Genomic DNA, 22242 nt, shown 5'->3' on the forward strand with positions numbered 1-22242 from the left:
TCTTTGGAAACATAACATTTCGTATAAATTCAAAACAAATAATTGAGCCTGTCGTATTATAATTAAATATTTTTCAAAATAGTTTCTTCTATAATAATTTTGCATATTTCTAACAGTTTTTTTGTTTGCCCAGTTTTTACATTGACATGGGTAGTGATTTTCAGTTGGCTTAATGGCGGCGTGTGGTAGGCGTTCTGCAATGTTTCTCTGTAAACGTGGTAGGAATTTTTCAATGATTTTTTCTCTTGTTCAACGTGTATAAGATTTGTACAGAAAAGAAACTGTTGCGGCACTTGATTTGAATTTTTTTCTTGCTACACCATGTAAAATCAGCAGAAATGTCGGAATGCGGGGAACTTGTTTGCTAAATTAAATCGCATATATGAATAAAACTGTATTTGAGTTAACTCCTTTGAAGGGAAAAAACGGTTTTAATAACCATTTAAATGATTAAAACGTATATCTCATGATGTAAATCCGTTGAAACGAGCAGACGAAATCGTCGCATTTCAGCTACTGAAACCAGTATAGCAAAACACCTAGGATTGTTCGCTCACAACAGCGCGCCTAGTGGCAAATTTTTCACCCACTGTTTACTACACTGTGCTAATCTTACACTTCCCATTTCATGGCATTGCTATATCTTTGATTATAGTTTGTCCATATATATCCACCATCGTATTCACAATATATATTTTTATTGTATTTATTTAAAAAAAAAATTTGAGAAAATTTATTGTGAAATTTTGGTCAACATAATGACTCGACCCCTATAACTAAAATATTTTAAAATAATTTCTGTTTATACGATATCATTTTCTTATGTTTTGATATGTACTCTATCATTTTTGCAGGTTTCCTCTGATGCAAATGTCGCCAAATTAATTTTTACCAACACTTTCTACCTTTATAATATAATGAAATGGGATCAAATGATCCAACTTTCATTATATTATACATTGGTAATAGCGTTGGTGAAATTTCTACGAATGCTCTACGAGATCCAACTTCATCAAAATTGAAAGAAAACTTTTCTGTCAGAAACTTCATTAAGCTAAACTTAAAAACTGAACTGAATGCGTGGGATAAATCATTTAAAATTTCTAAGTGAAATTGAAATTCATCATAAAGGAATATTAAATTATTGTGATTTTTTTTTCAGAACAAAGTTCTTTTGGGTTTCTGCAAAAAAATACTCAGTTTGTAATTTTTTAAGAATTCTTTGCTGAATTCTAGAAATGAGCTGCAATGAATGGAAATAAAAACATTTTTCATAACATTCATAATCATAAAAACATTGTTTCATGATTATCTATTTGATAAATTACTTTGTCCATTAGGGTCAAAGAACAAAATTTAGAAATCGTTGGGGTTAATTGTTAAATATTTCTAAATTAAACAAACCTTTTAATTTATAAAGAATAAATGTTTGTAGATTTTATTGTGGTCTTATATTTTTGTTTGTGCCTTGGTTTGGTTTTTCAGTGTACGACTTTTTTTACTTTGTAGTTTTTACAACAACATTTATTTTAAAAATACAGAAATTCACTTTTACTTTTCTCTAAAAATAATTCCAGCGCGAGACACTTGAAATAACAAAAAAATTAAAACCGTAAAAGAAAATGTTTTAAAGAAGAATTCAAGAGAGAGGAAGAGATCAATAACATAGAAATTAAAAAATTTTGTCTGAAAAAATGCTACGAATAATGCATGAATGAATGTATGTAAGTCGCAGATATAACACGTAGCGTTGTGTGAGCACAGCAAAAAATTTTAAACGAAAATCATTTGGTTTTCAAATTTTTAAGCATCAGCGTATTTTAAAAAAATTAGTTTATCAACTCAAAGTAGAAACATTTTATAAATGTGGTTTAAATTAAATTGAAACTAGCATTTAGCAGTTAAGTAGGATACATAATGAAGTGATCAATTTTAAGTTTTCTATGAAACAAAAGCATTTGTAAAAACATGAACAGCTTTACCTAAGTCTGTAGCAAAAAGATTGTTTAAAAATTAACAACAAATGTAAAAAATTGTCGTGCTAGTTACATTAAGATTCTAGAATAAAATAGTTCAAATTTGGAATTGTGTGTTATTTTTTTCGTTATTAGCTGAAATTCACTTCCATGGATAAAAAACAGTTTTGGTTTTCAGTAAAAAATTGTTGTGAACAAATCTTTTAGGAAAACGTTTAATTAGGCTTGAAAGAAAGCTTTCATTTCTTTTATATTCATTTGAAAGATTCTTCCTGTAGACATTCAATGTTTAATATAGGTATTAAAAAATTTAACTGTTTCGTTTGATTTTTAAAAATAACTTTTAGTAAAATTCTTTACACTGCAAACTGTTAAAAAAAAACCTTAGAAACAATGGTTTTTAAAATTGCAAGTTCGTTCAATTGCTTTTAGGTAATAAATAAGTTCTTGGAAAAATTTTACTAACTGTATTACGTACCTTATCAGTGAATTTAACTGCTCAAAAATTCTCGTTATTGAATCTTAATCATGCAAAATTTAATCGTGATTAGCAAACAAGAATTTCCAAATATGTTTTGCCAAATTTTTCGCTTTCTTAATAATAAAATTAATAGCCCTCAGGTTGTTTGATTTCTTAGAAATTGCTAATTTTTTATTAAAAATTGAATATATTATTAGCAAAAGAACAAAAGTAGTTAAAAATCGAAACGAAACTGATGTCTTTCAACGATAGAGAATTTCAAAGAAACAGAAAAACTGCAAAAAAAAATTAAGTATTGGTATATAATTTTACAAAGAAACTTCTTAGCAATTCTAAAATACCTCGCAAAATATTTGTTAAATGAAGAATAATAAAGTTCGAAAAGAATAACTTCAATTGTTTCGCATTTTTTTCAGTTAGAGTTTGTATACTGATGTTTTGAACAAATTTAATTTGGGTAAGCTAAATAACTGTTAAGGACAACAGTTATTAAGTATTAAACGTTAAATGTAACGCTTCATTGAATAAATTCCATTCCTTTACAATACCATTAATTTAGTTAGTAATGAAGATTCATCGTATTTTATCCAGGAAAATTAAACGATTTTCTTTAGATGAAAGTTTTACCCATTGTCTGTCTGGAGGAATCTAACATTTTTAGGTTAAGAAGAAGTGGGAATAAAAATACTTAAAATTTTGAAATACTTTCCGTTAGAATTTTAAGGTAGAAAGGAATATTGGAAGAAATAGTTAAATCGGTTGCACTAAAGATATTTGTTAATAATAGTGGAGACAGCTACCAGTAAAATTTTTCTTTTTTTTTGCCACAATTCTGTATTATTCGTTGAATCCGAAGAAAATTTTGTTCCTGCAAAATGCATCACTGCTGTAAAAATAAGTTACCTTTTCAAAACGATTTCATTCTCATTCTTTCCATTGCTTTGTAATTCCAATAACATTATTGGAAACAAAATAGTTGAAAGGAACTAACAAAAACAGTTATTCGTAAAATTCATTTTCAAGTATAGCATGGAACAAAATTCTCCAGAAGTTCTTGTGTGAAAAACCGCTTTCGAGGCAGAATTTTCTTTGCGTGTTACGCTTATGATTACAAATTTGCTGCCAAAGTGTCTGAACAAACGCATTACAATTTTTAAAAATTTTTAATTTACTCGTTCTTGTGGAAAACATTTTTACATAAAGAAATAAACAAATATTTCATTGTTTTTTATTTCTTTGCCAAATTTTTTAGTATCAGAAATTATTTGCAAACTGACACAAAAATTGTCTTCAGTTTTCAGCTGTTTACTTTTTCAGATTTTTTTGAATTTTTTGTGCATGAGAAAAAAAGGAACTAAAGCCCCTATTAATAATTTTTAGGTATATTTTTTATGTTGGGTTCAAATTTCAAATCATGCAATTGAACGACACATACAATGCATATCTTTGGCAAAAAGAGTTTTAGACAAAAAAAATGTGCATAAACTGGTGTTTTCCAGAAATTTTTGTGTATTAACCAACTGTGGGGCTTGAGAGGTTTTTCTTTTACTTAGTATCAGTTACTTAGGTATAAAACGGAATCACGCAAACTGGGTGCTGAAAATAAGTTATTAATTTTTATATATTTGAAAATTTGATATAGAGTTTCCGCAATATTTAAGACAGAATAACACCGGAAACCAAAAGGTGGAATGCCTTCATCACGGAAATGCGAATGTCTACTATAATCATTATTTTCTTTTATAGGGTTGTGGTTTTCAAGTCATGGAATTCGCCACGCAGAAAATGTCTTATCTATAGACAAAACTTGCATATTATAACACACAAAAATACAAAGTTGTCGGTTTTTGCTCATTATGTAGCATGGGACTGCCAAACTTCCTTATTAGGTAATTGTTGGCCAAAAACTTTCTATGCAAAAACCTATACTCCGAATTTTTTTTTAAATTTATCTTGTTGAAAAATATACTTTGTCGCTTAAAAATTTTCGAGTTGTCTTTTTTTTTAATTTAAATTTTGTATTAAGTTAACGCACATCGAAAAAAGACATTATTTGTTCGATAAAATAACTTATTGCATCGCAGATGTAGACATACTAAGAAAATTATGAAAATATACCAGAATTAGGAAAGCCACTTAAAGTTTAAAAAATCTCTAAATCAAATTATGCGGAAAGAATTTGAAAAAAAACATCTTTGCTAATTGGGAAGTAGTAAATTTTCTTGTACGAATCGTATAACAGGACGATTGACTAGGTGAGTTTGAAATTTCGACTAATAAATTTTAGGAGAAAGTAAATTGTAGTTCAGTTCCGTTTCATCAGTTTTGGTTTTTAACGGACTAAAATAGCAAATATTTAGCAAAAAAATTGGATACATAAAAAAATTTAATATTTCAGATGGTATCTGATAATCCGTGCATTTGATTCTTAAAACACAATATTATACGCCCATCTATTAGTTTAAAGAATTATAGTGTTAAAAAATTTCCCACCCAAGTTATGTGGTAAATGTTTTCAAGTCATAGAATTGCGCTTCGCAAAGTTCCGGAATTTTTCATGTTTAATTTCATCATATTAAAAGCATTTGGTGAGAAATGGACTGGAGTATATCTGCGTATTTCGTAGGGACGGGTTATTCGTTCATTTATGTGGAAACAGTTTTCAAGTCATAGAATTGCGCCTCGCAAAATTCCAGAATTTGTCGTGTTTAATTTCATCATATAAAAAGCATTTAGTGAGAAATGGGCTGGATTATATCGGCTTTTTTCGTAGGGGACGGTATTCGTTCACTTATGTGGAAGCAGTTTTCAAGTCATAGAATTTCGTCTCGCAAAATTTCAAATATTGTAAGATTAATTTCATTATCTAACAAGATGGGTATGGTAAAATAAGATTGACATTTTCCGATTGATATCAACTGCACATAGAGAAATATTGTGTCCATAAAAAGAAAGGGGGAACAAAATAATTAAAAAAGCGCTGGCAATTGTATGTATCTATTAAAAGTGAGTAACATTCAATGAATTTGCGACACACGAAATTTTTAGCTATTCAGCTTGTACTCTGAAACAATAGTACAAGAAAAATACTGCGCAGTTCTGGTTACCTAGAAAATGTAGTTTTTTTTTAAACGCCACAACGTCATCATACATTTTTTCGTCTGAAGAAAATAGTGATTGAAAATTTTTTAAAATTATTATGTGGTAACAGTTTTCAAGTCATAGAATTAATCCTCGCAAATGTGAGTATTTCCGATAATTTATTCTTTATCGTAATTAAAGAAAAAAGAATAGCAACATCGTTTGCAATCCAGGGAAGTATATTTAATTGTTAGGGAAGTCAAAATGTTAAAGTGTCAAAAATTCTGTGTATCTTCAATAAGGTTATGGTTTTCAAGTCATAGAATTTGCCACGCACAAAATTTACAGGTTCAGCTTGTATTCTGAATTTATCGTACAGGAAAAAAATACCTTTCTGTTCATAATTTAGTAGGTGGCAGACAAGTGTCACCAAAAATTACACACCGAAATATTTTAATAATGGTAGCCAGTGTGCTTTTAAAGTAGAATATATTTTTTTTAACTTAAAAAAATACCGAGTTCTCATGCGACAAACTTTGGCATAAATAATTTTTTTCAAATAATAAACGATTAAATTTTGCGGTAGCGTTATTATTATGAGCTATATTTGATACAATTATCTTGATAATCTAAAATACAAATATTAAAAAATTGGCAATTAATTAAATTTATTTAACACAACTTTGTGGTGCGAAAGTTCAACAAAAGGACTTACATCAAAGCATTTAAACTGCTGCATTTAAGGTAACACATCGGAAAGTGTTACAACTTTTTATGTAATTTTTCTTATTTTTCCACTTTAAAAATTTAAGCATCCAAGAGAAGTTTTTACTTTGAACTTTATTTTCGAAATTTTACTCAAGGTCTGCTTTCACAGCCAACATAGGATTAAGTATCAAAAAAGGGAAGGGGCAACATTCGCAACGTAATTTACGGCTCGGAAGTTCAAACAAAGTGAGTAAAAATATTGAAGAAACAATTTCAGCGACTTCAGGAAAAAAACGTTCACGAACGTAAGGAGTAATCATTTTGGGGTATATGGAGAAAATATCAACGTTGGCTATGAAAAAAATTATTGAGAAAAAGGGCGAGTATTTGGAGCTCTGAAGAAAATTGTGAAAAAAATGTTTAGAATCGTGTTCTCTTAGAATTCAGGGACCCTTTCTAACAGAATGATATTTAATGTGTTTGGCGATTCTTTTAATTATTGCAACCAGAAAAATACAAAAGCAGCAACCTAGGTAATTTGGTTCATTTTAAAGTTTGAATGGATTTATTTTTGCATAAATTACGAAATATCAAAAAGTAATTTAGGAGAATGTTTTTGTTTTACCTGACATAAAAAAGGAACATTGAAATTTTTCAATTAGCGATGTGAGGACCTGCATTAAATACTTACTTTTTAAAATCATCTGGTTTTCTATACTTTTTTTTATCTATTTCTGTTCACTGGATGTCCAACATATCTAATACCTATACCAAGATGTAACAGGGAGGGGGAGGGGGTTCACAAGAATTTAGGGCTATATGCACCATAAAATTGTGCCAACTATTTTAAGTTCATCTGGTTTTGAACAGTGTATTTGATTTTGGCAAATCAAACCCGCAAATCAAATAGTTTGCGGATTTGGATTAGATTTTTGGATTATTCAAGGCAGCAAGAGTCCTAGAGTAACCTAACCTCACCTAATCTAACCTAACCAATCCAATCTAAATCGGCAAAATATTTTATTTTATTTGAATTTGATTTCATTTGCGGATTTCAGCTGCCAAAATCCCATACACTGGTTTTGAAACACGATTCTCTTGTGATTAATGGCCCTGGAGATTACCGCTTAGCGAAAGCGGCTCAAATTAGTTAGCTTTGCAATGAAATTTAAATAATTAACGCCATGCTAGATGCTCTTAATATTTTACTCTCATTATTTGTATTTTTGTTTTTTTTTTTATTTCAATTTTTAAAAAATTAACTAAGTAAAAAATTCACTGAAAATTGACTTTGGTTTTGATGTAGGATTGAATTTGAAGGGAATTCCCTTCGATTTTTTCACTTTTTTTTGCCCCCTCCCAAGAAAAAACATTAATTAACTAAGTATATGGGGTTTACATTCAAATTATTTACGGATTTGATGAGCAAACAAATACTGCTACGAATCAGCAGTATTACTATTTATTATACAGCAGCGCGACGAAAAGTTCAAAATACCGTACCCTACTGTCGCGACGCCGAAATCAGGCTGGTTTACGTAAAAATACTGTTGTGTCGCCATCTGGGAACAGTATTTGAAAGCTATAATACTTCAGGAAGCAGACATCAATTTGGAATCCCCAAAAGTTGTCTGTTTATTTATGAAAGCTGTTGTATCATTAATAAGAAAACCAAAAAAACGTTTATAAAAAAAAAGATTAGTTAGAATTCTTCAGAATATCTTTTAAAACTTATGATCTGGTTTTAGTTGATCCACACCGCTTCCCAGTAATTCGTTCTTCTTTAGATACCTTTTAGAGTAAAATGTCTAGGTTGCCCAGTAATACCTCTGGTGATGAATCTTTTGACTTTCTTTTCAAAATTGTTGTGATTGGTGATTGTGGGATAGGAAAAACTAGTTTGGTCCAACGATTTAAATCTGGTATTTTTACTGAAAGATATACAAATACGATTGGAGTTGATTTTGCTATGAAAACAGTCATCATTGAAGGGAAACGTGTTAAGGTATGGGAAACAAATGTCCTTTTATTATACTTTGGATTAATGATATCTCCTTCACATGCTATCTATCATACTTTCATAGTTACAAATCTGGGATACAGGTAAAAAATCTAAAGCCAAAAATTTTCTTTAAACCCTCCAAACACAAATAATATTTCTTTGAAATAATTGGCATTATGCAGCTGGGCAAGAGAGATTTCGAACAATTACTCAAAGCTACTACAGATCAGCAAATGGTGTATTTTTAGGTGAAAATTAGAAAGTGTAATTTTAAAATATGTAGTGTTTTATACATAGTACCATTGTGTCTACATTATTGCAGTTTATGACATCACCAAAAGATCATCTTTTTTAAGTCTACAAAAATGGATGGAAGAGATCCGGAGGTTTACAGCAAGTAATATATCTTGGATTCTCATTGGTACCTTCTTTAATTTTTTTTCATGTAAATTTCTTGATAAACCTTTCAAGTTTCATATTCAGGTAATAAATGTGACATGGATTCATTACGTGAAGTAGAACAAGTAGAAGCCCTTGCCTTGGTTATATCTTGTATAGAAAACAGTTTAGTTGCCCTGTTTGCTAACAATCTTGTTGTATTAGGCGGAGCTCATTCCTGAGATTGTATTGGTATTGGAAACATCAGCAAAAGACAATACCAATGTAGAGCAAGCATTTGTGGAACTAGCCACTGAATTGAAGGTGACGTTAAAACATATCTTGGTCCAAGGCATTAATTAAAATTTATAATTCACAGCATAAACAAGGTGGAATAGGAATATATGATGCTGACCAGGAAGAAGTTTTTAACTTAAATAACAAAAGAATACTGCAGTCCACAAAACAGTGCTCAGCATGTTCAATTTAGTGTAAAATGTATGAACAATGTTTTACTTCTAGCAAACTGCCTTTTATTGTTAAAATCTCAACATAAATGACAATTCTACCACTCATATCTTTTGAAAGAAATTTAATTTTGACTATATATTTGTACGATACTTTTTAAGAGTACACAAACGTTTGGGCATGCGATTGAACAAAATTATTCTCGTGCAAAGTTCGATTCCCGATTTATAAAAAGGCGAGTATTTTATTTACATTTTATTGATGAATGAAGATATACGAAGATAAAAATAGATATTTGTATTTTATTGTTGAGCCCTATTGTGGGTCGTGGACTGGAAAGTTGCGTGGTGGACCTTGCGGATTTTGGGCGCCCTGGGCGGTTTATGAAGTTCAACTAATCAAACTGTCTATTAGCGCAACTTTAGATACAGAGCACTTCGTTCAGCAGTCGACAACATCACATGACAATTGGAATTACTCCATCTTTAACGTCAAGCTGTACAGACCGTCTTCTGATTTGTCTTTCAGTTTAATTACAGAAAAAAATGCCATTTTGCGGTCCGAAGTGTTCTCTGTGTTGCACTATTGTTAGCATATGGGGGATCGTTCAATTGGTAAGGGATTCTATCATTACCAGGAACCATATTGTTTGCTCAAACAGTGTGTTAGTTCAGAAAAGTACATTCACTAAACTGGTGTTTCTTTAACTCCTTTTTCCATATTGTGTACCCCTTAATTTTAGGTACTGATGGGTGTATTCTTTTACACGCACAGTGTAGCACTGGCTGAGGATCTGACTCTAAAGGAGCACTACAATAATCTGGATGAATTTTACAAGGATGTTAATGCCAGCTATGAACAAGTAATTTAATCTTCTGAAAGAACAACAAACCCATACCTTCATGTGTTAAGCATTTTCTTAGTTCAATAGCAAGTATTGCATCTTTAAGCTTGGAAGGGGTGTGGCATTTATAGTCCTTCTAAAATAATACCATTTTCGCTAGTAAGTGCCTCTAAAAGGCAAAAAAAAAAATCATAAATGTGTGACACTTCACATGTCGAATCCTTTTACTATTTCTCTACATTTATTGAAATTTCAGTAAAGTTGATGGGCTTATTTGGGAGCTGTTGAGATTATTAACAATCAATATTTTCTTTCATTGCAGAATGCATACAATTGCTGGATAGCTGCACTTATTTACTTGGTGACATTGTGTGTCTCAGTTCACCAATTTTGGCTAAACAACCGGGTCTCTTATCAAGTCTAAATTACGGCCAAGCCATTTTTTGAGAAACCATGTGGCTGCATGGGGTTACCATTTTATTATAGCCTCTCAGTGTTGTAGATCATTGTTCATTTAACATTCCTGTGTACATATGTATTGTCTGTCAATTTAATACACTTATTCCTTGGGCTTGAATTACAAATGCCGCAATGTTAAATGAAGATTCATTAAATTCTTCTACTAAATTTTCTCCAAAGAACACCTTAGCTTGCCAAAAATGTGACGACTTTTTGCACTGATCATCTAAAGGATTCCGTTCAGATTAATACAAGAGGTATTGCATATGTCTGCGATTGTAATTTTCGCTGCCAAGTCAGCTTTGAATTTCGCAATATTATCAATAATATTTATACTGTCTAGGAAATTAACTGATCACGTTAACTGGCGTTCCGTGTATTCGAGTCCATTCGTTGTTTTATTTTGAGTTATAAACTTGTGGTTTTCACTATATTCTTGATATAGTTAAATGACCTATTTATGGCAATGCGGTTTACCCAAAGAAAAAAATTTCGAGTTAATTCCCTACACAAACTCACCGAATTTTTCTGCTGCATCGCGCTAGCGCTGTAGCGTACTGGCGTGCTAGCATTCCGTCAAATACTCGGTGTATTTAAAAAACGGTTAACTTAATGAAAAAAATAGCAGTTTTCCGGAATCAGTATTCAATTTTGAATATATCCTGTGATATTCAACTAATTCCGATGAGTGCCGGTGTTTGCAGAAAAAATTTTTAAGCCCGAATAAATAAGCCCAAGCGCCAGAACGCGACAGCGCTAACATTGCCTCGAATACTCAGTGTATTTAAAAAACGATTAACTTAAGGAAAAAAATTGCAATTTTACCCGAATCAGCATTAAATTTTGAGTATAGCCTATGATATTCAATCGATTCCGATGGGTGTCAATTTTTGCAGAAAAAAATTTTTTTATGCCCGACTAAATAAATAAGCCCGACTTTTCTTATTTTTTCGTTTTTTATGTTTAATTAAAAAACCATAAGGCCTATTGAAAAACTAAATTGCTTTCCATGATGAGCATTCAATTCTGAATAGAAATCGTGTATTTAAAGCGAAATTTAAAATTTAGCCGAAAATGAAAAACTGCAAAGGCTATAGCCTTGCCACTTTTGTGAAAATAGGCCAAAAATAGCATCTCTTGGAATTCCATGAAAATCACACAGTATAATCAATATTTAACGCTGACTCAGAAAAAGCCACTCATTTTCTTGTAAAATTAGCCGTTTTTGAATTATACCGAATATTTCTGCTGCATCGCGTTAGCGCTGTGTCCTACTGGCGCGCTAGCATTGCTTCAAATATTCGGTGTATTTCAAAACGAGTAACTTAATGAAAAAATAACAATTTTCCCGGAATCAGCATCCAATTTTGAGTATATCCTGTGATATTCAACCAATTCCGATGAGTGTCAATTTTTGCCGAAAAAAATTTTAAGCCCGACTGGTAAATAAGCCCGACTTTCTGCTGCATCGCCCTAGCGCTGTAACGTACTGGCGCACTAGCATTGCGTCCAATATTCGGTGTATTTCAAAAACGATTAAGGTAATAAAAAAAATAGCAATTTTCCCGGAATCAGCATTCAATCTTGAGTATATCTTGTGATGTTCAACCAATTCCGATGAGTCTCAATTTTTACCGAAAAAATTTTTAATCCCCAATAAATAAGCCCAAGCGCAATTATGCGACAGCGCTAGCGCGATGCAGCAGAAATATTCGGTGAGTGTATGTAGAGAATTAACGAGAAATATGACCGCTAGATGGTGCTACAAATAGAACAGAAAAAAACTAATTTTTTATTTTCGTGGGTAAAAAGGATTGCCATATTGCCATACCTATTTTTTCCCCCCTATTTACTTCAAGTTTCAACTGAGCCAATACAATCGAGTAACCTCTAGTTGGAGGAATCACATGTTCGCAATTCCAGGAAATCTGGTGTCTGAATTGTGTTATTGTAGCCTAATGCCCTATTTGATTTGGAAAAGCAAGACATATGTGGCTTAAGTAACAATCGCGCGGTAATGGACGTCTATGACACTGTCGACTGCTTCTGTTTGTTCCGTGGTTCGAAAACCTGCCCTTTTGTATGGGTTAAACCACTTGACGTTTTGGCTTTCTTCTCCTTTAGGGTTTCGTTCTTGATTTTCTGTTGATAGAACCTTAGTTCTTATACAGTGATTAACTATATCTGACTAATATGATCAACACTAAATATTATACATTTGTGAGGGCTGGAACTCAGCGCGCCCGGTTCCGAAACCGGATGCTTCGCTCAAACCAGTTAATAACTAGCACTCCAAAACTCTTAAGAAAGTTTTTCTCGTCTAAATCTAGTTCAGTTCTCCATCGTCCCTCAAGCGAAGAACTTGAGGTTTTGGAACGATCGGTAAATATAATTGGAAATTTTCTACAATTCAGTTATTTTTGTCATTTAAAAAAATCATTATCCTGACAAACAATATTAACACCAAGAAAAATCTACTAGTCATGGCCACTTCATGCAAGATAAAGGACCAATTTCATGAATTCTTCCCTGAAATGTTAAGATGTTTCAAGAACTCACCACCACTGCAAGAATTACCGTCAATGCAAGAATGGATCAAAAAGGTTGTTGGGATATTTTATAAATCAGTTTTGATAACTTATTTCAATGTCTCATTTAAAAAAAATTTTAGATTGTTGAATACAACCTAAAAGGAGGTAAAATGAACCGTGGCATGGCTGTTGTGGAAAGCTTCATCATTTTAAAAAATCATCAAATATCAGAAGAAGAGAAGAACACAGCCATAGCACTTGGCTGGGCTGTTGAGATGGTACTTATTAGATTTCTTGTTTATATTTGGCCAACACAACTTTTTGAAATGTCTTTCCAATGATTTCAGCTTTATGTTATGTATACTTAATTTTGTTGATTATGCACTTTTACTACAATTCTTGAAGTAGTTTTTTTTTAAATAAGTAAACTGAGGGAATAACTGTTGATAGTTTATATTGATAACGAAGAATTTCTTTCTCTGGCCATAGTTGCAGGCATTCTTCCTTGTGGCAGATGACATAATGGATAACTCCCTCACAAGAAGAATGAAGCCTTGTTGGTATCACACAAACAATCTTGGTGTTAAGGCTTTCAATGATGCCATATTGTTAGAAAGCTTGATTTATCAGATAGTCTCATCTTATTGTAAAAATAAGCATTATTACCTTCCAGTGCTTGAACTGTTCCATGATGTAAGTAGGCCATTTCATTCATCGGTTTGATTCTAGAGGTTTTCTCTTTTCCTTTTTTTTCTGTCGAAAATATCCTATAAAGGTTACCATGAGGACCTCGCTGGGACAGGCAATGGATTTACACTCTGCACCAAATTCGAATGAAGCCCCTGACCTAGGCAAATTTACAGTGGAAACCTACGATGCCATCGTGAAATACAAAACAGCATATTATTCGTTCTACCTTCCAGTGGCTATCGCAATGCGTCTGGTGAGAGCTTTGTCCTACGGCTTTTGTAGTTAATTTATATATTAACTATTACCTTTTTTTATTTTTCACATTTGGCTCTCTTGCGCCACCTCTGTTTTTAAAGGCGGGAATACAGGATAACGTTCTTTTCAAGCGGGCAGAAGATATTTTGTTGCCTATGGGGCGTTTTTTTCAAGTTCAAGACGATTACTTAGACTGTTTTGGAGATCCTGAAATAACAGGTAAAATTGGAACAGACATTGAAGATGGTAAATGTTCCTGGCTAATCGTAACGGCCCTACCAATGTGTGATTCCACTCAGCGACAGCTGGTTGAAGTGAGTACCGAATTATATTTTTGTACAGATTTATCATACAGAGTGCTTCACATTCTAGGCCCATTATGGATTGAAAAACACTGAATCTGTGAACCTCGTGAAGTCTTTGTACCAACAGCTCAACATCCCTAATCTGTATACTGAATATGAAGAGCGCAGTTACAAGGAGCTAACACAAATGATAGAAGGAATGAAACATCAACTACCGACTTCCATATTCCAAGGGTTTATGGAGAAGATTTACAAGCGATTGAATTGAAGGAAATTGAGTTAAATCTCGATCAACGTCAATTTCCGACTCGATGACAGTATATCAAGATACCAACGTTACAGAATGAAAGCCGGTTAACTCGTTAAACTCTGACAAATCGCTGTAGTCAATAAAGCTAAATTTATTGCTTAGCACGACACAATATACTGGTAGTTTATCATGAATTCAAACTTTTATTGTGTTATAGAAATAGAGTTGAACTTTAAACTTGATGAAAAAAAAACACTAGATGAGAATCAAACGCCGAAACGTATATAATGAGATAGGCGAAGCTTTAGAAATTTAGTGGCACTACAGGAAGACGAATGGAAAATAGTGTACCATCTTTTACGTACGGGTCTAAAAGGGTCCAGTTCCAATTGATAACCAGTCAGGAAGGAGAAAATCGTTATGGAGATCTTGTATGACTGCTAGAGTCGCGTTATTTCGATTATTAAATAGTTATTCAAAAAGATGATCTTATGCGTCCGTGACATGTGAACGTCGAGTCTGCAAATACAAATTTCAGTTCGATGTAGGGGTAAACCGCGGAGACCGACGCAGTAACGGAGCAGTTGCCTTGAGTGGCGAAGGTTTCTTGTGAATGCGAGTATTTTTCGTTTCTATGCCTCGCAACTTCAGCCCAAAGGGTGTATTTGCCCCATGCGTCCCATGGTTTGGCGTCAATAACGGCGCTTTAATCTAGACAAAAAAACGATATTTTTAGATTACGAGCTTGCAAAGGAGATTCGGGTGAAAACTTTATGATCACCTTGAGGTCGTAACGATCGTTTCCTTTGCAAGACAGAGGCAGCGCATTTGCTCGCTGACTTTCACGAAGTGGAGAAACTTGTGGAGTCTTAGGAGGCGTCGAGCGATCTTTAATTACTTGAGGATCCGAAAGTTGTCGCTGGATGTTAGGGCGTTTTCTAGGAGAACGTAAAATCAGTGGGGTTGTCTCCGTTGAACTGCCAATGACACCAGGATTTAAGGCAACGCAACGGGCATCAGGAAGAGTGGGAGAGGCTAGCCTATCAAATTTCCGAACATGGGCCGATACCTTGCCTATGTTTTCAGAGCGTATCTTTTGAACTGAAGGTCTGCCAGTTAGAGGAATTTTTAAATGATCCAAATGCCGGTTGAGAACTTCTCCGCTGGCCCATTGCTGGCAGCCTTCAGGTGTAACAAGGACAGCAGTGTCTGCCAGTGAGGCTGGAGAACCCAAAGGTAAGCTAGCTGCTGTAATTTCGTTTTGGGTTATTGCCGTAAAATTTTGTGCTAATTTCAAAACGGAACCGTTGCGAGTTACACATTGTCTCGGAACATTCATCGAATCTCCGATTGCCAAGGTATTGGGATGTGGCACAGTACGTAACCTACTGATGCGAGGGGTCTCATTTTCCAAATGCATCTCTGCGCCTTAAAAAAAAAAAAAATAAACAAATAAATAAAAAAACAAAACAAAATACAATAAAAATTTAGCGAAATGGAAGATTGCATGCCTTTAATTTATGTTTACTTTTTTTACTGTTTGATTGGCTTATAGACTGGGCTCTCATAGGGGTAGGATCCTTTAGGCCAGTGCGAATAGTATTAGGTTTGCCACGTCGAAGAGATATTTTTGCTTCTTGAGTGCTCGGATGAATTGGTTCAATCAACCGCTTAGGTGTTATCATCTGCTGAACAAGAATACTAGGATTTCGGCGAATAGCTAACATGGACTGACTGCGAGTAAGGCGTCGAGACGAACCAGAAGTGTTCTGCACGTAAAAACCATATCAGAAAGTTTGTTCCTTCATGTTAATTCAACTTCATTACCGAGTCAGAAGGATTTGCCCGCGGAGATTCCCTAGATCGGCGTCTGATTGCACCAATTTTCCGTGCACTGGGCGAACGAATAACTCTTTGTTCTGCACTTTTCCTGATACGTAGACCCCGGCTAAGTTGTCGCGCCAGTTCTTCCGAAGCCGAGCGCTCTAACAACAACTTGTCGGATTCCTCCAAAGTCTTCTCGTATTGATCCTGTACTTCCAACGCAAGGAAAACCTTCTGCCCTTTAGTACCAAGATCCGGACTTAAAGACTGCAGTTTCTTCTGTACCACTTCTTTCTTTAAAAACGCATAACATTTTACATTCTGCAACAAAAGAAAAATTAATACTCAAACACATTTTTACCTCTAATGAGGTGACGTGAATCTTCAACTCTTCATAATGTTGGTGCATCGCCACGTAGTCTTCCTCCTCGACATGCCTGACCGGTGACGTAGTAAGAATTTTTTCAGACTCTTTCGTAATGGTTTCAACATCACGTGGTGGTGAGGTAGCAATTGGTTTTTCATCAAGTTCACACTTCTATGTTGAAAGCAAACAAAAAAAAATCCGATATTTCACCATTTGTTAATGGGCTCTGCTTACAGGTAAATTACCTTTTCTATCACAAGGTGTTTTTTTGAATTTTTTTTCCCCAAACTTAGTCGTCGTTTCGTCAGTTTAGGAGTTTTCATAACAGGGTGGGCAGGATTGGATTCTTCATTTCTATAACAGATACGGTATAATAAAGATTTTTTTAAAGCAACTATGATACCAATACCTTCCGGTTATTTTCTTTCGATGAAAAAACCGCAGAACACCTACTGACGATCTGTTACTTTCCGGATTTACAGTCGGACCAGAAGGACTAAATATGAACAGAAAATTCTCATTAGGTATACTGGTAAAAAGACATTTACTTCACGTTGATAAATTTATGTATGCATTTGTTTTATTTACGTTTTATTCTAATTTTTTTATTATTATTATTATTATTATTATTATTATTTTTTTTTTTACAAATAGTCTTAGATTTTCTAAAAATTGAATTATTGCAGTGCAGCAGGTGACTAGAAGAAAAAAAAAAGTTTCGATCAAATGAAAGTTAGTGAATAAAGTCCAACCTAGGATTTAAGTCGATACGAGGTGACGCGAAGTATGAATGATGATTATCCGTCTGAATTACATATCGGTGATTCCCCTGTGGAGTGAGGGGCGTAGTACACAACACCTTTCCATTAGATAGACCTTCTGTTGCAGCTTTTCTAAGGTTCAAATAAAATAAATTTAAAAAATCAACATACCCAGCCTAGCATATGAACAAGTGGCCAAGTTACTTCTTTTTAATTGTAAATCCTGAATTGATATCGATATCCACTTTCCGTTTGAAAGTCGAACGACTCACTGGACTTGTCGGAGTCACCAAGTCGGTCGCTGATTCTGTTCGGCAATCAGAGAGATGTTCCACTGAAGCAGAAATTTCACTTCTAGCTCCAACAATTTTTCGCAAACCTTCAAATACTCCTGAAAATCGTGGAAATTAGAATTAGCTTTGAGAAAAACGAGAAATTTCACGCTGTAACCGTACGGTTAAATGAACTGCTGCGACGGTGCCGGCTTTTGCTACGGCTATTGCGTCGGCCACGATCTTGATCTACCAGTGAAGTGGAGGAAATTGATACGAGGCGGCTGGCTATAGAGTGCGGAATCCCACAGAGTTTGTTGCTATTTTCGATAAGCGTCTGAATGAATTGACCTTTATGTTTAATCAAATTGTTTATGTAAAGGTCACGATAAATTTTACCTGTATGACTTTGGCAGAATTTTGAAGTTTACTGCAATTTTGGCGATCGTTTCTGGACGACGCGGCTATATGAACCGGCATGAGCGTTGGTGCCATAACTATAGAAATATTGCTAGCGTCCATCAAATTCGTCGATGAGTTGGCAGCTACTGCTTCGAAGAACTATTCAGAAAACAGATGACAACCTCTATTTTGCTTATGTAAGAGCATTTCAAACCTGTAACAAGTAACACAAAGTTGCCAGGGCTGGTTGAGGAATTAATAAGCAAGTCAAGTGAAGCATCTGAGAAGCTTTTTCTAAGCTCTCCATCTGAACACACCTGCAAACAAGTTGGGTTATGGCTTTGTAAGGAACTTTAAGAAACCATATTATCATACTTTAATAAAATATCATGGAGCTGGTAAGGAATCAATGGATCTGGAAGCTCTCTTAGGAACTGCTTCAAAATGTTGGCTAAATCTATTACATCATGACTTGGTTTGAGCCCTTCTCTTCTTTCCAATTGCCGCTTTATTTCACGCTGCCTGCAAGCAGAACCAGCTTTCCTGAACAAGCCTTCAGTCTGAACACCTTTTAAAATGGCTTGACAAGATTGTACAACAAATGTTGGGACTTGGACCAGAATATCTCCTTTGGCACATAGCGGAGTAGACCCATCTGGAATATTTCCTAGTTCAGTTTCAACCATGATAAGAGCTTCTTCACTTTCTAGTAGTTCTAAGGGTTGGCAAAATAGACTTTTTTTCTGTGGATCCTAAGTAAATAAACAATTATTATTAAGGAAAGTATTTTTCAACCAGATATTGTCAGATGAGAGCAGGATGAATACGTTGTTTCGTGTTGGTTTTCTCCATCTTCCAGTTTCTTTGATTCCATGTTTTTTCAGCTCCGTCCAAACTAATGAATTGAATGCAATATTGTCGGTAACATTGAAAATATGATGCATGATGGATCACTTGCTTCCAATGTTATAACCGACACGTCTTTGTGTTTTAACACATAAATGAATAAAACGGTTTCTGCAGCCCGGGAATAGCACTGTTCTAACTATGTACTCTAGCTTTTAACGTGCTTCACTTTAATCCAACAAAGTTTCAAAACGCGCAATTGTCAGCGAATCAAAATTCAACTAGGGTGCGTTAACCACGCCCACATCTTGATGCCAGATTTTCCTATAGCAATCAGCAGTGCGCAGAATTTTGTTAAATTAAATGGATTTATACGGAATTATTTAATCTTCTTGCTACTTAAATACAGAGAGATAAAATTTATGGAAAATTTTAGATCAAATTCAATCAAGCTTATCTACTTAACGCAGTGAAACTAATGAATAATATTTGGCACTAGTGCATCATCGTTTTCCAAAAAAAGTATTTGAACAGTCTGCAGATAAAGTAAGCGTTGATAACGTCACAGGCTATCGGGGTACTAAAGGTTATAATCGTTTTATTCATTGGTCACTTCGTCAATTTAATCAAGGTATTTATGATCGAAGTTATAGCCTCGCTTTATATACCGCGAGGATTAAGTTTCTACATTCTACCACAACTGGGAAGAAATCTTCAGATTCAATCAAATCCATCTTCAGTTTGCATTTGTTCGTATCTGCCTATGACAGCGTAACGGTTTTACGGTTTCTGAAACTCAATCAATTTCGAAATTTTACTTTGAACTGTCATTTCAGAATAAGTTTCGTAATATATATTCGAACAACAATTTTGTAGCCTGATTTTAGATACTAGTTAATACATAGTTGGCCATGTCAGTTGTGGGATAGGTTTCGTGAGGCTATAGCTGTTGCATCAGATGATCTTAGAATGTTAGTTTCCAATTGCAGAATGCCATACACTTTGCAAAAAAATATAATTTTTTTTTTAGATAATGTTAGAATTTAACTTTTCATTTACAGAATGTCATCCACCTCCCAGAAACATCGCAACTTTGTTGCTGAACCCATGGGAGATAAGGCTGTCACAGATCTTGCTGGAATTGGAGGAGTACTTGGAGATAGGCTGGAAAAGAAAGGCTTTGATAAAGTATAAAGGCTGTCTATGCATATACCATATCATATATATATTTGCACTTTCAGAAATGTTAATTTGTTTCATTTTTCATTGCAGGCATATGTAGTGCTGGGGCAGTTTTTAGTCCTCAAGAAGAATAAGGAGCTTTTTGTTGATTGGCTGAAAGACACAGCTGGTGCCAATGCTAAACAAGCAGGAGATTGCCATCAGTGTTTATCTGACTGGTGTGATGAGTTTTTGTAACTTTTATTACTTCAATTGGGTATTTATCTGTCCCCAGACTCCTTCCCAAACTCACCATCCATCGTACATATTTCCAGCATACTATGCTTCGATCTTTTAATAACATGCTCCGCCGCTGCCTTGATGTAATGGGCTCTCCATCGTATGTCTTTTAAATTACGCATGTGTGTATGTCCATTTAAAATCTACATACAAGTTATACTTCTGGAATTAATGACTTAACCGAACGATAAAAAAAAAATATAATTAGTTCAATGTGTATTTTTTTCCGATCATACAATGTTTGAAATTGAGTTTTTGTGGGAATAGGGGAGGTGGGGTAATAAGGATTTTTCACGTACACTAAATCGGGGCCCTAATAATAGATTTTTGTTGTTCGAATCATAGATTACATCAAGAACTTGGTTGCAGCAACAAGAAGAGCAAACCTACCCAATTAATATCGCCGCCATTTATCCACTTTTTTTTTTCACTTGACTACTTTCTTCCATTCCATTATTCTCTTCACTCACGCTTCCACAACGAAGACAATTTGACGCAGCCAAAAAAAGAGGGGAAAACCACACGTCTTGTTTCACTCACACTTGTTCAAGTAATTTTCCTAGTCTCGTAATAAGAACTACAGTAAAGGATGGGAGGGTCAAATTAAAAGAACGCACGGCATGCAACAAAGACGTTTGTTACGTGGGTGGAAACCTGTGTAAAATGTTATCAGAAAGCCGGGATATAATTTCCCTATTTGATTTTTACAAGTATGCACGAGAACCCAGGATCAATCATATTAGAAAAGAGAAATAATGAACAAGATTTCAAATACCACAATGAGGCAAGCCGGAGGAGGGGAGCTAAAAATATTAACGGGACAAATGTTTTCTCTCACTGATAATTTGCTTCAGAGTTGTTATGAATTACTTAATAGCGTCGGATCTAGGATACTTCCGCACTGTTTCACAAGATGAGTCCTAATGGGTTTCATTCCTTGCTTTAAATACTTCACAGCCAAATCTCACTAATCATGCATTATTGTTTTTTTTCTTTTTTTTTGGGAACTGAGAGTAAAACAGAAGAAAAAACAAAAAAAAAAAACGAAAAAGATTATTTGAACACCGACATAGCTTTTCCTTTTTTTTGCGTGGGATGTTAAAAAGAATGAGAGATAAAAAAAAAGAAGGGGAAGATTCTTTCCTGCGATAAATTTTTTCGTGCGGTAAAAATAAAAGAAGCTACAGATCGTTGGACATGCACATTGTTTGGGGGGCCTAGTTCTATATATATAATATGTATATAACTGGTTAAGGGTGGAATTTTTCTAAAAGACGTTAGAAGTGATTGAACTCAAGAGGTAATGTCAATAAGGAGAGCAAAAAAAAATGCAACATCCTTCCCTCCCCCTTCTTTAAACTATTTGAACGGAGAAAATTGAATTGTTTTGGATCTTTGTCTTTTTACAAAAAAAGGTGGGGCAGCGTAAACACGAGAAATATTCCGAGACTAAAGATCTATAAGAAAGACGGATAAGATACAAGTTTTTCAGACAGACGATGGGTCAAAAATGCAACGTTTTCTTCCCTTAAAGGTTTATAGCTAAGGTCGGAGTCGGGTTGTGAGAGAGATAGAACAGCAACAACGGAAGCAAAAAAAAAAAAAAACGGAAAATCAGCGCATTTTGGGGGGTAGAATCAGAAATTAGAAGTCACTTCTCATCTGTCACCAATCTTTTGTGATGAAATCACGTTGTAGTATTTCTTCTGTTCCATATTCACCGCCTGTTGATGCTGTGGTCAACACAATGTATACCAAGTCGTTATGGATTGCATACGAGCTGGTAGTGTATCATTTCATTGCCGCTATGGATAAATCGATTGATGATGATAGATATATCTTTGATCGGCAACACTGCTTGTTGCCTGTACTGCCGCTTTC

The 22242-nt window shown here is 34.2% G+C and overlaps 5 protein-coding genes across 8 annotated transcripts; 4 read left to right on the forward strand and 1 right to left on the reverse strand.

Annotated features, from left to right (window-relative positions):
- Positions 1 to 7880: 7880 nt before the first annotated feature.
- On the forward strand, positions 7881 to 9152 carry LOC130697593 (ras-related protein Rab-43-like). The gene is made up of 7 exons (XM_057520515.2): positions 7881 to 8251; positions 8331 to 8349; positions 8431 to 8496; positions 8571 to 8669; positions 8732 to 8790; positions 8852 to 8950; positions 9006 to 9152. The coding sequence occupies exons 1-7, from the start codon at positions 8051 to 8053 to the stop codon at positions 9114 to 9116; spliced, it is 654 nt and encodes a 217-aa protein (XP_057376498.1). The 5' UTR covers positions 7881 to 8050; the 3' UTR covers positions 9117 to 9152.
- A 392-nt stretch (positions 9153 to 9544) lies between these two features.
- LOC130697603 (ribonuclease kappa-like) lies at positions 9545 to 10515 on the forward strand. The gene is made up of 3 exons (XM_057520533.2): positions 9545 to 9708; positions 9837 to 9956; positions 10261 to 10515. The coding sequence occupies exons 1-3, from the start codon at positions 9640 to 9642 to the stop codon at positions 10360 to 10362; spliced, it is 291 nt and encodes a 96-aa protein (XP_057376516.1). The 5' UTR covers positions 9545 to 9639; the 3' UTR covers positions 10363 to 10515.
- A 1767-nt stretch (positions 10516 to 12282) lies between these two features.
- Positions 12283 to 14622, forward strand: LOC130697584 (farnesyl pyrophosphate synthase-like). 2 transcript variants are annotated; one of them, XM_057520505.2, is made up of 7 exons: positions 12283 to 12779; positions 12866 to 13000; positions 13069 to 13206; positions 13418 to 13621; positions 13704 to 13871; positions 13975 to 14187; positions 14246 to 14622. In XM_057520505.2, the coding sequence occupies exons 1-7, from the start codon at positions 12591 to 12593 to the stop codon at positions 14444 to 14446; spliced, it is 1248 nt and encodes a 415-aa protein (XP_057376488.1). In that variant the 5' UTR covers positions 12283 to 12590; the 3' UTR covers positions 14447 to 14622. The 2 variants fall into 2 exon arrangements, with proteins under 2 accessions (XP_057376488.1, XP_057376489.1); XM_057520506.1 differs by having other exon boundaries at positions 12648 to 12779; positions 12879 to 13000.
- On the reverse strand, positions 14612 to 19247 carry LOC130697567 (uncharacterized). Of its 2 annotated transcripts, none has more exons than XM_059494300.1 (14): positions 18882 to 19247; positions 18430 to 18806; positions 18269 to 18371; positions 18052 to 18213; positions 17836 to 17989; positions 17585 to 17771; positions 17372 to 17512; positions 17029 to 17115; positions 16865 to 16973; positions 16614 to 16787; positions 16256 to 16546; positions 15957 to 16197; positions 15210 to 15856; positions 14612 to 15139 (listed from the first exon to the last, which is right to left on the reverse strand). In XM_059494300.1, exons 1-14 carry the CDS (start codon positions 18996 to 18998, stop codon positions 14963 to 14965), a joined length of 2967 nt encoding a protein of 988 aa, XP_059350283.1. In that variant the 5' UTR covers positions 18999 to 19247; the 3' UTR covers positions 14612 to 14962. The 2 variants fall into 2 exon arrangements, with proteins under 2 accessions (XP_059350283.1, XP_057376461.1); XM_057520478.2 differs by having other exon boundaries at positions 16614 to 16790.
- A 157-nt stretch (positions 19248 to 19404) lies between these two features.
- On the forward strand, positions 19405 to 20580 carry LOC130697609 (barrier-to-autointegration factor-like). 2 transcript variants are annotated; one of them, XM_059494309.1, is made up of 3 exons: positions 19405 to 19531; positions 19962 to 20088; positions 20173 to 20580. In XM_059494309.1, exons 2-3 carry the CDS (start codon positions 19963 to 19965, stop codon positions 20317 to 20319), a joined length of 273 nt encoding a protein of 90 aa, XP_059350292.1. In that variant the 5' UTR covers positions 19405 to 19531; position 19962; the 3' UTR covers positions 20320 to 20580. The 2 variants fall into 2 exon arrangements, with proteins under 2 accessions (XP_059350292.1, XP_059350293.1); XM_059494310.1 differs by having other exon boundaries at positions 19452 to 19477.
- Positions 20581 to 22242: the final 1662 nt, after the last annotated feature.

This window comes from Daphnia carinata, chromosome 3 (assembly GCF_022539665.2).
Source record: "Daphnia carinata strain CSIRO-1 chromosome 3, CSIRO_AGI_Dcar_HiC_V3, whole genome shotgun sequence".
In the NCBI taxonomy this organism is placed as follows: domain Eukaryota; kingdom Metazoa; phylum Arthropoda; class Branchiopoda; order Diplostraca; family Daphniidae; genus Daphnia; species Daphnia carinata.

Bases quoted from the DNA above. Each gene is read 5' to 3' on its own strand.
- LOC130697609 (XM_059494309.1), top strand. From the start codon at position 19,963: ATGTCATCCACCTCCCAGAAACATCGCAACTTTGTTGCTGAACCCATG. The intron at 20,089-20,172 runs GTATAAAGGCTG...TTTTCATTGCAG, and splicing joins AAAAGAAAGGCTTTGATAAA to GCATATGTAGTGCTGGGGCA.
- LOC130697603 (XM_057520533.2), top strand. From the start codon at position 9,640: ATGCCATTTTGCGGTCCGAAGTGTTCTCTGTGTTGCACTATTGTTAGC. The intron at 9,709-9,836 runs GTAAGGGATTCT...CCTTAATTTTAG, and splicing joins TATGGGGGATCGTTCAATTG to GTACTGATGGGTGTATTCTT. The intron at 9,957-10,260 runs GTAATTTAATCT...CTTTCATTGCAG, and splicing joins TTAATGCCAGCTATGAACAA to AATGCATACAATTGCTGGAT.
- LOC130697584 (XM_057520505.2), top strand. From the start codon at position 12,591: ATGATCAACACTAAATATTATACATTTGTGAGGGCTGGAACTCAGCGC. The intron at 12,780-12,865 runs GTAAATATAATT...ATTAACACCAAG, and splicing joins TTGAGGTTTTGGAACGATCG to AAAAATCTACTAGTCATGGC. The intron at 14,188-14,245 runs GTGAGTACCGAA...TTCACATTCTAG, and splicing joins CTCAGCGACAGCTGGTTGAA to GCCCATTATGGATTGAAAAA.
- LOC130697567 (XM_057520478.2), bottom strand. From the start codon at position 18,998: ATGCATCATATTTTCAATGTTACCGACAATATTGCATTCAATTCATTA. The intron at 17,772-17,835 runs GTACGGTTACAG...CACGATTTTCAG, and splicing joins TCGCAGCAGTTCATTTAACC to GAGTATTTGAAGGTTTGCGA. The intron at 16,974-17,028 runs GTATTGGTATCA...TATCTGTTATAG, and splicing joins CGAAAGAAAATAACCGGAAG to AAATGAAGAATCCAATCCTG.
- LOC130697593 (XM_057520515.2), top strand. From the start codon at position 8,051: ATGTCTAGGTTGCCCAGTAATACCTCTGGTGATGAATCTTTTGACTTT. The intron at 8,670-8,731 runs GTACCTTCTTTA...TTTCATATTCAG, and splicing joins TATATCTTGGATTCTCATTG to GTAATAAATGTGACATGGAT. The intron at 8,791-8,851 runs GTTATATCTTGT...TTGTTGTATTAG, and splicing joins AAGTAGAAGCCCTTGCCTTG to GCGGAGCTCATTCCTGAGAT.